The sequence below is a fragment of the Lampetra fluviatilis genome, chromosome 11 (genome assembly GCF_964198595.1).
Source record: "Lampetra fluviatilis chromosome 11, kcLamFluv1.1, whole genome shotgun sequence".
NCBI lineage: Eukaryota > Metazoa > Chordata > Hyperoartia > Petromyzontiformes > Petromyzontidae > Lampetra > Lampetra fluviatilis.
Window position 1 is genome coordinate 7,553,940 of NC_136285.1, and position 14,909 is coordinate 7,568,848.

Sequence of the window (14,909 nt, forward strand, 5' to 3'; positions counted from 1 at the left end):
CACTGCCGAGGTGGCTGGAGACTGTTTGGAAAGGGGGGCTAGTGCGGCAAAAGTCAACACATGCAGGTTCTCAAATGAAAGCGTTAGGAGGGCTACGGTGACGAAACCTTGCGTATGAGCGCAGCCCCTTTACACAGCCCCGTGGTACTGCCCTAAGTGACCAATTAAAGCACTAGGTTTGTGTACGTGTTGCACTATGCAGTCTCCCTCTATTTATGCCGCCAACTTGGTTGAAGAAACCAAGAAAGGGATTTATAGCGAAGTTAACCTTTCCCTGCGCAACATTCAGGTAAGAATACCTATTCAGGCAAGAAAGCCTAGGCTAGCAATATGTTGACGAGTCCCTTATGTTTTCTTTTTTAAACCAGGATGTTTCCAATATAATAAACAATATTAAGTTCCATTCTTTTTTCTTTTGCATACGGTGTTTATTAGCAATGCTGAATGCAGTCATTTTCATCTCTGAAATATTTTTGTACATATATTTTGTATTTAAAGTAAATTGAAATTGTTTTGTTTTTATATATAATGATTTGTACAGAGAGAATAGATCCAGATAAATAAAAACGTTTTATGAGCTTTGTGAACATATAGATCCAAAGTGTCCAATAAACACATTTTGCGGCAATTCTGAAATTGTTACCGTGTGATGTTTTGATGCTTTTCAAAACCTGCATCCTCTTTCATTCGAAGATTGTATCAAGTGGTCGAGAGTTTTAAACACTTAACATTGTTGAACCTCAATGTCAATGTGTTAAACAATTTCCATATTGAGTAAACTACTTAAGTTAAAGCAATTAAGGATACGTGCCTGCTGCTAAGAGGTATTGTGAGGTCCTTAGTTTATCCGAAAAAAATAAATGCTGATTGAAATATTCCTGCTGTAATTCTTCTTACTTGTGCATTTCCAGGATGCTGATAGGAACCTCTTGGAATATGGTACAGATTTGTCAGTTTTTGTTAAGGTCATTAAATACAAGTTAACTTTAATTTCTCACATTATACCCTTCACTGCAAGGTTGTATCAACAGCATTGAGACAATTGTACTTAGATGACTAATAAAGACTGAGTGGTAGCAAAAGGATGGAACCCATCAGAGCACTTCTACCAAGGAGATGGAGTAATGAATACAGCTTGTCCAGGTTCTAAGTAGATTATTACTGGACGGTGAGGTCTTTATCCAGCAATGGCTTGATATGGCTGATGATGATCTAGCTTAAAAGCCATAACTATAAGACTATCATACAAGCATTAAAAGGCTCCTCAGAGGAATCATTGCTTTCCATTATGTATTACTCATGTCCCATAACCAGGGTCCTAATTTTAAATAATTTAAATAAACGAAATACCCTTAGGTGTAGTGTGAAATTCACAAACATGTTCCACTTAAGAATGAGTGCTACACATTAGTCTTGTTCAGCATTCACCACCCGGGTTCACCAACGGAACCACACGAAAGCAAGGCGGCCACAGTATCTTGCATGGCAGTGCACTCACAAGGCAGTCCCCATCCTTCGCGAGCCACTAGGCATTGGCGGGGAGGTTTGTCCTCAGGCCCAGCAGAATCTTGACGGTGCGGGGCGACAGCTTGTAGATGCCCATCTCGTTGAGCGACTTGAAAGCCGTGTGCTGGCTCTGCTCGCCGTCGCTGAGGTCGTCGTCCTTGCCGCCCTCGTTCGCCCACGAGTTCAGCACCTCGCGAAGCAGCAGCGCGGGTCCCACGCCCAGGGTCAGCACCAGGCACGCCTCCTTCACGCTGATGGCCCCACGCAGCACGGACGAGAAACAGAAAGTTGGCATAGGGCAGAATAGATACGATTCCTCACAGATGGATTTTCTGTGATGGGCTGGCTGGCACAGTGTGGATCTCCTCAACCTTCCATTTGTGAGTCGAGTGCTCTGGTACACTGGGCCTGTGAGGCTCTGATGCACCTCTCCATAACGTATTTATAGATGTTCAAGTGACAAGCATGCGAGATGTGTTATTACCTCGCTTACATTTTTATGGGATCTTGTGAACGACGGTAAGGTGAGCTGATGCCCAAGGAGAAGGGTGATGGCTAGGCATGTTACACTGCAATGATTCTTCGACTATAAACAATACAGCTCATAATACATATCCAAAAGTGGGAATGTTAGAATTGATGTGCAATTTATGCAATTGATATGTTACATTTAGGCTAACTGAACAAAACTGTACAAAATAATATGGTCAAAACAACATATTTTGAATGGTATGGTGACAATTGAATCGGTGAGGGTGGTAAATTGTCACATCTAGTGGGAAATCACCTGTACGTCACAACTAGTGGGAAATCAGCTGTATGTCACAACCGTGGGAACCAGTAAAGGTTCTCATGTCACTCACTGCTTGAAGTAGTTCTCTGGCCGCTTGCAGTACTGGGCGAACAATGGGAAGAGGTTCCGCATCATGTCGAATTGCAGCTGGGCTGCTCCACCTTCGTTGAAATGGTTCGCCAAAATCACCTGCGGGGAAATGTTACGTGAAAATAAATAGTAATGAAGTCCTCAAGGCAGGCTTCGGTGAATTTTGAGAGACCCCCTTCAGGAGGGCTCTTGCCTTGCGAGAGGTTTGTTTACTTATTTGTATGTAAGATCAAACACTCAAATCCCACAAAAGGTCAGGAACCTACTTGCCATGCTCAGATTCTAGCTTCACAGATTTGATGAGGATCTACCCATCAAGGTTTTTAAGTGCTTTACCACAGGCTGGCTAATTACACTATTAGCCTGTGTATAAGACAGCCATTCATGTTCTTGAAAATGAAGGGGCCAGCTGAATGATTTCTTTATTTCGGTATTTTCCTGATTGATTCCAATTGTACTATTTATAGGCATGTCATGAGACACCCAATGTGTGAAAGAGGTGCATAATATTTCACAAGACTTCATCTAAAATATACTTCAGTTGACCCCGTATCCTGTAGACAGTTGGAGGTCACACACTACCATTAGTTTAGCTATAAGACCGTTGCATAACAACTAAACCGATAGTTTTAATTATTTAACCAGCTTAAGTCCAAAACCAAACTTCATGTTTTTTTGCGTGGTCATTAATGACCGGCTGAAACCAATTGGCTACGCTTGAGAAACCAATTTAATCAAATGTGGTTGAAACCTGGATGTGATCCCAAAATCTCAGTAGTGCCAGCTGAGTGCTGAGCCACCTGGCCACCTTAGAGGCCAAGCATTCTAAAATGCACTCTTCTCGTAGACTTTTTTTAATAACCCATTACTCTTATGATTATTAATTATTATGATTTTGCTTTACATAAAGTCCTTCATGCAAATTGTATCTCACATTTGTTGAGGACCGACAACAGAGAAGCTGGAAAGGCAGTTGGGCGGTGAGCCAGCACCAACAATTGCCCAAGCTCTGCAGTCCCCTTCATACTATGATTCTATTGAGACCAGGTGACCAGAGTTTAAACGAGCGCAGCAAGGCAAGATGTTCGTCGTGGGCTGTGCGGACCTCCTCGTACAAGAAGATGTCGAGCTTTTCGGCCACAGCGACCCAGAGGGTGGCGAAGAGCTCCGCAGACAGCTGGCGCTCCATCTGCAGCAGGCGGTCGCGCAGGGCGACCACAAAGGGGCATGCTGTGCTCGACAGCGACATGGTCACCTGCTCCACCTGGGCCGGTAGGCTCAGCCACCTGCAGGATTGGTGATACAGCAAGTGAGACTGTGTACAACCGTGAGTCAATGATAGTGTACATGGCCAGGTTAAATCTATACAACTGTGAGGAAATTATAGGGTATTATGGACAGGTTAACCTATTCAACCATGACTGAATGATAGTGTATATGGCCAAGTTAATCTATACAACAGTGAGTGAACAAGAGGGCATATGGCCAATTTAAATTATACAGGAGTGAGCGAATGATAGGTTGTATATGGCCAGGTGCATGTATAAAACAATGAATGAATCATCGTGAAAATGCATGGTCAATGGTGTGTCAAAAATAATTGCGAGAGCATGATTGGGTGTGTATATTAAACAGTAAGCAAAAAATATAATTAAAGACTGGATAGGGTATATGTTGTGCGTTTAGTGAGAGGTCAATACAATTCGTGTACAGCAAGGCATATATGCGAGCGGGCAATACAGTGAAGGCACACACACAGGTTTCCATGTACAATAAGGAGTGAATAGTGTGAATGACCAAGTGGTTATGTATACACTAGTCAACAATTGTGTCAGTGCATGATGAGGAATGTGTATAAAAATCAATGGCAATATCACCAAGAAAATGGCTTTAAATGTACTTTCTTATGCTTTTCTGTATTTTAATCAGCTGTTATTGTTAGTCGAGTGTGAAAACAATACTGAAGAGGCAAATCGGTTTAAATCCAGTGCAGCATTAAATAAAATACGTTGAAACCAAGCTTCGGCGCTCACCTCTCCCTCTTGTACAGCTGCGCTTTCTCCTTCACTTCCTTGAACATGCAGTCGCCCACCTTGGACAGCATCTCCTGCTGCAGCCGGTGCAGCAGGCGCACCGTGTCGTCGAACACGGACGCCTCCAGCGACGCCAGCTGGCCCAGCTGCAGCTCCGACATGCGTCCCCGCGCCGTCGCCCTGTCGCCCGCCTCCCTCGACACCTCCTCCAGGTAGGCCTGCTGCATCTGTAGGAAAAACTGCACGCCCCCCCCGCATCCCCGGGGGAGACCAGAACCAAAAAGCCACGGACACACGCAAAAGCGGTGAAGGGTCAACGACAAAGTGTCTCCCTGCTTCAGCACGCTAAAAACGGCACTCTTGGGCTCGGTACTGGCGGTGGCGTTATGGTTAATGCTGAAAGGGGAGGAGACGATGGGACGCACCACGTTGTCGGACCAGTCGGAGAGCACACTGGTGACGTAGGCGGCGGCGTTTAGCACGGCGCAGTAGCGCGTGCCCAGCGGAGAGTGCGCTTCTTCCTTCATGACCTGGGTCAGGCGGATGCGGAAGTCGTCCAGGAGGTCCATCTGCAGCTCGAGAAACTTGAGTTTGTGCCACATCTGGGGCAACCACTTGTAGCGGTCTGCAGAGGACAATGTGCGCCACATGGTTCCCAATGGGGTGGGAGAGTACAGAGAGGTTTAGGAAGACAGGTGGAGCGATTATCATTTGCTGCCATCTAGAAATTCACTACACCTACTGGCTCTGATTCTGATATAGAAATCCAAAATGTGCTGCACATGCTATGAGATTTGATGAAGCATGTAACAAAGCTGTAACAATGAGTTAGAATTGAACTCAACAAGGTGCACAGATAGAGTTGTGCAATTGCGATCGATTATTTACATTGCATGCAAATGATAAGCTAAAATATGTTCAGGTTTAATTTAGACAGCACAAGGGATAAAAAAGCAGACAGGAAAACAAAATGAGACAGGAAAATTAGATAAAGAACCAATACTTGAATCTGAGTGCATCCCTGAATTGTGATGTTTCATCGAATTGCAGTGGATTTGTGGAAAGGGGGTTAATCATTGTTTCACACAACTAAAACTCCTTAAATCAGGTCTTTCCGACCGATACAAGTGGGCGAGTCGGGAGTGAGATCTAGGAGCAACGTTGCAGGTGGTGACCCTGAGCCCCCCCGTCCCACCGGTTGTCACTCACCCGTGATGACCTGCAGCAAGGTCATGAACATCTCGGCACAGTCGGGCACATGTGCCTCCTCCAGCTCCCCCACGTCCTGGTACTGGCAGCTCCACGCCGCCTCCGACGACAGCATGGAGTCCACCTTCTCCAACGAGACTGCCGGCACACGGGACAACAATCACCCATGTTAAAGTGGTACGTTCCATATCCTTCAAGTAGTTGGGGGGAGTGGGCAGTGTTTCATTTTGGGGTATACCATTTTGTGGACATTACTCGTATTATCTTACATTGCTCGCCAATTTCAACTATTTAACCAACGGTTAAAAAAGCAATACTGAAACAATGTTTTTAAATATCTTTGAGTATATTATTAAGATAAAAGTTAAACTAATGTAAAAAGTTATCATTCTATTATACGATTTACTTTTATATCATTAAATAGAACCAGGAATTACTATTTTGATGACTTCTCAAGTCTAAAGCAATGCTACGTGTAACACAATAGCAAATACAAATTACATGCATGGTATGAAACTTACTACATATAAAACTCACTGAGATATTTCCAGTGCAGTGCGCCCGCCCCCCCACATTTCAATGCCACATCTCGGCACCATCGATAACTGACTGGGACGGTGACATGACCCAGTGGGAGCACGTTCGCCACTTCATGCAAAGGTTCTCGGTTCGAATCAGGCAGACTGACCTAGTTATTACTGTGGGTGTGTTAACCATAAAAACACACCGTCTGTTTCACAGTAAATATTAAAGATCCTCCGATATCATTCAAAATGAGTAGGCCATTGTGTGCTGGTATTATCGCCCAAATCTGAAAATGTTTATAAATCATCCACAAATTACTCAATTGGAATGTCCCATGTAATAATATCACCCCCGACTGCAAAAGTACTGCAGACTGTCTGTGAAACATAGTGCTTTTGCAATAGCCTTGCGATATAAGAATGGCGCGATTACCAAATGTTCTAAATTATAATTATTTCCAAATGTTTGGCTGAAATTGTGCATCTACACACACACACGGCAGTGCTATCTGCATGTAAAAACGACGCAGGTGTTTGCCACGCGACGATGGCACGTTCGTGTCTGCGTTACATTTGCGCTCAACGGCGAGCCACTTCTGGAAGCAGGCCTCCTGCGAGAGCACGTGCAGCACGCCGGGCAGCGCGGCCGGGTAGCCGTGCGCGGCGCGCACCTCCCGCTCAAACAGCAGCAGCTCGTCCACCAGGTGACAGAAGAGGGTGTCGTCGAACAGCAGGCGAGGCACGTCATGCGCCGCCTTCTCCATCACCAGCAGCATGAGCCCGCGGATGAACTCCAGCTGTGGAAGGGAGAGGAGCGTGATGTTGGCGGCTCGTGGTTCCAGTTTGGAGACAATTACAAACTCTGCGCCAGGTTTCCCTCACCTCAGCCAACTCGCGATAGATTATGACAACTTCCAACGTTTGCTTTCTCTACCACGGCGTTTCTTAAATTCGAGTCGTTGCGCCCCAACGCACAGTGTAGCTTTTGAATATTACCATCAGGTGCAAACAATGTGTAGCCGCTTCATCTGTATATTAATGATACATATTTTATTCAGAGAAACTGCACCGTGGTCGGATGGAGAATAAACAAGAACTCTGTTGATAACAAAGTGTTAATAGCAAATGAGGTGATTTTTATAACATTGGCGTGATTGCCATAAAATAGTTTGAAAGCCTCGCCACTGGAGTTTATCTATGGGACCATTTTTTAAGAATAAAAATTATGAAAGTTTTGTAGTTCCCATAACCAGCTAAAACCAAGCCAGCATGGTTCACAAACTAGGTAAGTAGGTTCGGAATGGATTCCTAACAGCGACATGACTGGGCCAAACCAGCACCAACAGGGGCATGTGACCTACTTTTAACGAGACATGTGGCATGCTTTGCAAATGGAACTAAACGTTTTTGGCAGGGCTGCCCCCGGAAGTAGTCATGACATCATGGGGTCAAATGTGAAAGACACACATGCTCAATGGTATCAATTTCAGGTCCATGTTTTTTTTTAAAGAAGATTAAAACAGGTCAGCAAACTACAAAAACATAATTGTTGTTGATAGCATAACCTAGCAGAAGAGAGGTGCAGATACGTATTTAAGACCAATCATCGTATTTCAGGGCGTGGTGGTGCACATCTGTAATCTAGTGGTGCTCTGGAAAGGGGGTTAGTGAATCACACAAACAACACTGTGAAACCTGCAGTGGCTGTGCTGTGACCAGGATAAGGGCAGTGCAATACACATTAGAAGAGGCACTAAGCAAAAGGAGTAAACGACATCACATACATAAGTATATTGTTTTAAATGAGAGTACGACCCCAGAACATTGTGATAACAAATGTGATGTGGCCTAATAAGCCTGCACAATCCGTGACAAATACTGTAAAGGACAGGCAAATGTGGAGGGAGTTAACAGCCGAGCCAACAAGTGTTGCCCCAATGACCATTGCAGTTAATGGAGAGATAACGATGAGAAAATTAAGTACCGTTTTCAAGGGTCACTGCCAGAAAAGTTATCCTATTATATATATATTTCCATTAAAAGTAAGTTCTATTCTATTCTTCCATGTGTTAATATATTCAGGAGTTTAATGCCAATGTCGAGGTCTGATAGCCACAAGAGGGCTTCAGGAGAGAGTTTGTGTAGTTTTGCTATTCCTCCATTGACGGAGCGCAGACTACAGTGGTTGACTATACGGTCCATAATTCGAGTTGCATGGCCACGGCCGCAATGTGGCTTGTCTCATGAAGGGGATGTGGCACATTGGTCTGTTCATCGATGTTCCGATGCAGTTGATGGCAGACCAGTGTCTTCAAGGAATGTCGAAGCCAGAAGGAACGATGTTTTGGTCTCAAATGAGGAGTTTAATCTGGACGTCCGCATAGTTCCACTCTGTTGATAACGAATTGTTAATAAGTGTTAATAGCAACTGAGGTGATGTTTATAACGCTGGCGTGATGGAATTAAAATGCTTTGAAAGCCTCGCCATGTGAAATATGTCATTAGCAACATATTTAATCAATGTGTAGCAGGTTTAAACTGGCCACCAGTGAAATACAAACACATGAGCATGTGCACCTTTGCATCGAGAGGGGAGTTTGCCTTGAAGAGGACGTCCTGGATGGTGGTCTCCAGGAAGTCGCTGTGGTGCGATATCCACGTCAGCACCTGTGTGAGGTACCACTCGGGCTACGTCGTCCACAACGACAACCGCAGGAAGAAAACAAAATGGCATTGGGATTAAATAATGACCGATTACTGCCTGGTTATTATATGGTATGAAGTAATGCATTGTACACATGTTAATTGTATTGTGGCAGTCTGGTGACATACAATGCACTGGTTTTATTGGGTTGCTAGTTCAGGTTTGTGGGTTCGTAGTTCTAGTTTATGGGTTCTAGTCCAAGTGTGAGGATCTCGAATCTGGTTTTGAGGTAATGTGTTTCTGCGTGTAGGGTGTTCATGGTGCAGCGTGCTGATCGACGTTGTGTTCACGTGGAGTGGACCATGAACGGCAGCTGATAAGGAAGGTGTTTTGTGATTTTTTTAAAATCAGTCTAAATATGAATTTTATAATCTGTTGAATATTTTGAACTGAGTATACATTTTATTGTTTTGTGTAACTCACATTTTATTTATGTAATGTTTACTTGTGAAGCGTGCGATATTAAATAAAGTTTGAAAAATAAAAAAATACTATTAATCTGTCTAAATTTAGTTAAATGACGTAACATTCAACTTATGCTATGTAAATGTACAGCCCTATTATAAATCCGTTGCTGGATGAAGGTCTCCCCATGCTGCATGGGTTATTGGAGTTAATTTTCATATATCACCATACTTTACACAAAATAATCATTAGAATTGTTATATTGAAACCAGTCTAGAGTTTTCTTGTACAAAACCAATGCTGTTGAAATTATGCACTCAAAGGCGGCCATGGGACTGATGGTTGTGTTAAAATGACTTCTATATTTTGTATGTGAAGAGACATATATAAATGAGTCATTGTCTGTTTATCTGTGACCTTGCTGGTCAGAGCAAGTTGGTGAAGGCAGGGAGAATAGATGTGGGAGCATAGATATACAGTACAAGTGGATTTTGCTGCACTGCCATCTGGAAACCACCATTCTGCCTTTAACACTGGCAAATACGAATAGGATTGGTTTAACTGTTCAACTGACAGCAAATAGCATATTTTTATAACACCAAGCAGTATTACCATTTACCAGTTGACAACAACATTTCTGTTTCATATTAATTGTCTCTTCTGTGGCAATGGTGACACCTGTTAAGACGATTCCACATACCAATTTGGTATGACATAAGCACAAGCGTTGTTTACAATGCATTCCGCGAAAGCTAAACAATCACAAATAAATGTTTTGACAAGGTAAAAGATGAAACCTTTCTATTGCAACAGCATGGTGTGATTATCTTCCAATAATTGTAATACAAACTAAAACATTTCCTTTCAAAAATATTTCGTCTGTTCCTTCGTGTTTATATATATGATGTGAAGGCGTGCAAAGTAATTTACCTTGCTCAAGTCGTTGGTCTGCTTGTTGCCTTGGAAATGGTATCTAAAACGCTTCTCCAAGGGCGTGAGCATGAGCTGGAAGGGCAGGGCGATGGGTGGTATCTCTGGGAGTGCGTACTCTTCTGGCAGGCGCCTTGGCCTCGATATAACCTCGTCCCTGTGTCGGGAACATGCACAGTAGTATCAGGGGAAAGGTCGACAACGATTTCATGAAGATACGATCTGAAACATAAGAGACTTCACCTAGCGCGTGCATCCCTGGTTTATCCAAGACCAGTTTGAAGCTAAGTTAAGAGGGAAAACAAGATTTTTAAATAACTCTGAATCATGCTGCCATAACACACTGCATTGACGTATTCTATTTATAGGCATGGTAAGGCCACTAGGGTTCTCGAGTCACTCACCCAACCGCAACCATAATATCTATATCTTATTACTGAAGCTTAAAAACCATGTCTGACAGTACAGGCCATAACCTCGGTACATAACTACAAATTACAGCTATATAGTTTTTGTATTACTTATACTAGTAATCACACCAGCTGGTAGGTCAACATAAAATCAGGCACATGGACTTATTAGCTGGCAGACATGGAGAAACCAAAAAGGCAAAAAATAATAATAACAGGTATCTACGCCCATAGATATTTAAGCAGTAAAGCGAACCAGTTGGTTAGGCATAAGATCATGCACCCATAGAAGTTAAGGCATGTGTGAATGCAGTCATGGCCATCGGTATACATAAAATTGGAGCCTTACTTTTAGACATAAGCAATTGCAAATGTAAATAAAAAGAGATAGTATGAAAGGAACACAGACGTATACATAATATGGCAAAAGAATTTTCTTCTGTGATGCAGGACACTTGAAATGTAATGTGGCGACGCTATAATTACGGGATGTGCAGCTGCAGGAGGTGACAGAAGAACGTCTCGAGGTTAGCGTGCAGCTCCTGTGTGTTGGCCCCGGGCGTGAGCGGGGTCACGAGTCCTTGGTGGGTGCTGATGAAGGGCCACTGCAGCTGCTTTAGCACCTCCTCGAAGTCACTGTGCAAAGCGCATTGAGAAACGCTCGTATAAGTTATGGGTACAGCAATGCAGATTGACATCCTCTATTAAGGCTCGCGATACTTGCACTGGATTACACACCAACATATCATTTATGGAAATTATATGTAGTTACATTTAGGCTAATGGGGCAAACAAGAAATGAGGGACAATAAAATTAGACAAATGCAAAACTAATGCTTGTATGGAATCGAGGCCTTGAATTATAAAATTCCTGGGTGAGGAAGGTAATATTGTTACACTCATAGAATACATTATCATTAAAACCCCTGAGTTGTATCATGCTTCACAATTACTGGACTGGTGCAATATCTGCAATACAATTTCATGGAAAATAATAATATAATACAATGTAATTTGACCATCTCTTTTAGCAAACGGTATAGTGGCTTAGGCCTGCGATCCAGCATTCTGTAGGCAAGGGTTGATGGATCACCCAGGTTTCTGAACCTCTCAAACCTGAGGTGCCAAAAAAATGGCAGGACAGCAAGTATTTATCTGTGTCAATATTTTAGAATTATCCTTTCCATATGCATGGCATTTATCTGGGTACAACGACTTTATTACACATACAAAACTCCAAAAAATTACAGAATATCCTAATCAAGGACCCTTGGTGAAGACAATATCCTGATAAAAAGTGAGAACATTATCATACCAAAGAACATCTAAATAGTCGAATGTATGTACAGCAGGTTCAAATTACCTACACAGGTATGACTATGTAGGTCATCATTATATACAAAGGCTGGTGAGTTATATCATGCAGCAAAGTGAACCATGACATTGATTCAATTATATAATAGCTCTGCCCCTCACTTGGTGAGCTTCTCGCGGAGGATCTTATGCCAAAAGACGAGCGTGGATCGCACGAAGCGGCGCAGGTGAGTGCAGGACGAAGGCTGCAGCACCCGGTCCAGTTCAGACATAGACACCAGTTTCTCCAGCGCCTCCCCAATGCTGTTGGTCATCAGGTGCTGCTGTATCGAGTCACTGTGCATGTCGGCCACAATGCCATTGGCCGCAGTCAGTGTAAAAATGCACAAGCACACACATGAACAAGTCATTAATAGAACGATTTCAGTATTAGCAAGATATTTTTTGTAGCTATAGATCCTGAACAGAGGCCTCATAGTTCAATTCTAGCAGAGCAGCCAGCAACTAAGAGCATATATGATTGTATATCAGATATTAACCTTTTTTTTTATAATCGGCAAAGCTTATAGTAACTCAGAAAAATGTTATGGGAGAGGGGTCCAATTTCAAGCACTGTGAGAAAAGAGTATGGATGAGAGGAAACCGTCATTCTGGTAGAAGTTCTGCACAATGGTCAAGGCATCAAGGGGTAAAGTTCATGAGAATCAATGACTGTGGCTAACATCAGTTGTGAATGTATAATTGAACTTATAGTCGGCTCTCTACATGAACGTCGTATATGTGGTTACAAAACCCACGTCAAAGATGACATGGGGAGAATATTCATCCAGTAATGGATTGACAAGGACCGGACAAAACAATATTCTTATCACTATAGTACGTGATCTAGTGTGGTTTATTGAGTGACAACACATCAGCGGCTCATCACCTAAGCTCCTCGATCTGCGAGATCCACTTGAGGTAGGACAGGTAACCCTCCAACTCGTCCACCTGCCCGATGAGCCGTGCGATTGGCTCGGCACACGGCGCAGTCTCCTCCACGTGTCGCTCCACTTCATGGGCCAGCCGCTCCCTCCGTTCTCGGAGGGCCTCCAACTCTCCCACCGCCGCCTCGGCCTCGTGCAGGGCCCGCTCCAACCGGCGTGGCACCTCCGAGCGCGCCGTCGCCACCTGCGCCAACATCCCGCACACGTTATTGATTGATCGACGGTGGGCCTACCGTGTGCAATCGTCGTCGTCATCATCAGCCACGATCGTTTTTCACTGCTGCATGAAGACCTGCTGAAAGCCGCCACCACCTGCAGAAGCATTCCACGCGGGTACACAACATTTATTGTGGTCGACAGTTGCCCAACCATGCCCCATACTTCCACATGGCACGGTTGGCTACGTACGGTGCGAAAAAAGTTCAACATACATGCATACGTGTCCGATCATTCATAGATTTGAATGCTTCCTGGGCTGTTTGACCCGAATTATAATTTTTGGGACTGAGAGAATCAAAAATAGGCTATGGTCAGCCGTCACAGCACTCGTGCTGTCAAAGCAGTGTCAATGTCAATACATTGACACTGCTGTTCGACAATGAAGTCTCCAAAACGCTATAACGGCCCAGGTGACCCAAACTTTACCGTCTTTTCTATCAACAAAACGTCTAACTTCTACTAACTCACACCGGACATTGTCCTGTTTACCTCACCGTGTAATACAGGACATCATTTCGGAATCACGGTATAATGAGCACCCTGTGCCCGCTATTCTATTCGTGCGTACGATGGCAAATACGTTTCAGTAGCAAGGTGCCGAATGTTGAGATCTGCTGCTAGCCGCGACGGAGACGGCATCAGGGACGAGAGTTCAAAGTTAATTTATTAATAGCCCTGTGAGCCATTCGGCTCTTGAATCGGGTGCAATCGCAACAAACAAAAACATGAACAAGAAAACATCTTAAAGTGAATATGTGACTAAGTGCAAACAGAAAATCCATGAAAAGACAGCAAAATATTGCAGAAAAAAACACCGTACACCAACGCTGTGTGCAAAAATCCCAGTGGGATGCAACAACAACCACAAGACAACTTAGATAAAGGCCATCAGTCTTAGAGTGCGAGTCGGTGTAGTTCTGCAGACTACGGTGGGTTACGAATAACGATGGGGTACCCGTACCCGGCCGGGTACGGGTACCCGTTTGCGACCGTGGTGCGGCCGGGTACGGGTAGACCGTGAGTCACTGGTGAGTAACCGTTTGTCACTCATTTCCCAACGTCTTGTCTCTTCTCGCAATTCAAGTTCCTAGAATCAACCCACCCGCGCCTGCAACATGGCTTCATCCCAGAGGTCGCAATCAGGTACCCGATACCCGGCCGGGTACGGTACGGGTACGGCCGGGTACGGGTACCCGTTTGCGACCCTGGTGCGGCCGGGTACGGGTAAGGAATCAAAACCCGTTTGCGACCTCTGTGATGATGGTGGTGGGGGTTTGTCATGATTTGGCCAACCTGCTCCATGAGCTGAGCCCTCTGCGAGCCCAGGCCGCCCAGCATCTCGCCCAGGCGCTTCAGCTTCTTGGTGTCGGCGCCGAACTCGCTGTCCACAAACGCGGCGACGTGGGCGGGCATCGTGAGGCCCGAGACGGACACCAGGTCCAGGTCACGCGTCTGCTGCTCCGTAGTTACTTGGTCTCTTCCCGCCTCCACCACCACCGCCGCTGCTGCCGCCGCCTGCGTCTCAGCCATTGCCGCCGGAGTACGACCCCACGAAGGGTGACGTGTTGGTGAAGGAATCGATTCTTACGTTTAAAACGGAAACGGAATCGATTCCAATGCGGACCATGAAGGGTATATGGAGTGTCGTGGTGGAATCTAATCGTGTATGGTTGCTAATATAATCGATTCTCAACGCGCGGTTGGGCACTTGGAGATGTTTTTTTCTCACAAAGCCACGTTTTTACAAATTGAATTAGCGAATAATTTTGAATGAATGTATTGTTTT

The 14,909-nt window shown here is 44.4% G+C and overlaps 1 protein-coding gene across 3 annotated transcripts; it reads right to left on the reverse strand.

Annotated features, from left to right (window-relative positions):
* Nucleotides 1-419: 419 nt before the first annotated feature.
* On the reverse strand, nucleotides 420-14,669 carry RINT1 (RAD50 interactor 1). 3 transcript variants are annotated; one of them, XM_078860882.1, is made up of 13 exons: nucleotides 14,417-14,669; nucleotides 12,847-13,088; nucleotides 12,081-12,254; nucleotides 11,091-11,240; nucleotides 10,195-10,351; nucleotides 8,733-8,843; nucleotides 6,727-6,952; nucleotides 5,632-5,769; nucleotides 4,848-5,047; nucleotides 4,423-4,661; nucleotides 3,495-3,675; nucleotides 2,370-2,488; nucleotides 420-1,757 (listed from the first exon to the last, which is right to left on the reverse strand). In XM_078860882.1, the coding sequence occupies exons 1-13, from the start codon at nucleotides 14,651-14,653 to the stop codon at nucleotides 1,526-1,528; spliced, it is 2,406 nt and encodes an 801-aa protein (XP_078717008.1). In that variant the 5' UTR covers nucleotides 14,654-14,669; the 3' UTR covers nucleotides 420-1,525. The 3 variants fall into 3 exon arrangements, with proteins under 3 accessions (XP_078717008.1, XP_078717010.1, XP_078717009.1); XM_078860884.1 differs by lacking the exon at nucleotides 14,417-14,669 and having other exon boundaries at nucleotides 12,081-12,241; nucleotides 12,847-12,903; XM_078860883.1 differs by lacking the exon at nucleotides 420-1,757 and having other exon boundaries at nucleotides 3,505-3,675.
* Nucleotides 14,670-14,909: the final 240 nt, after the last annotated feature.

Coding starts and splice junctions, on each gene's coding strand:
- RINT1 (XM_078860882.1), bottom strand. CDS start 14,653: ATGGCTGAGACGCAGGCGGCGGCAGCAGCGGCGGTGGTGGTGGAGGCG. Junction 3,676..4,422: donor CAGCTGTACAAGAGGGAGAG/GTGAGCGCCGAA, acceptor CCAATCCTGCAG/GTGGCTGAGCCTACCGGCCC. Junction 1,758..2,369: donor CCAGAGAACTACTTCAAGCA/GTGAGTGACATG, acceptor TGGGGCCATCAG/CGTGAAGGAGGCGTGCCTGG.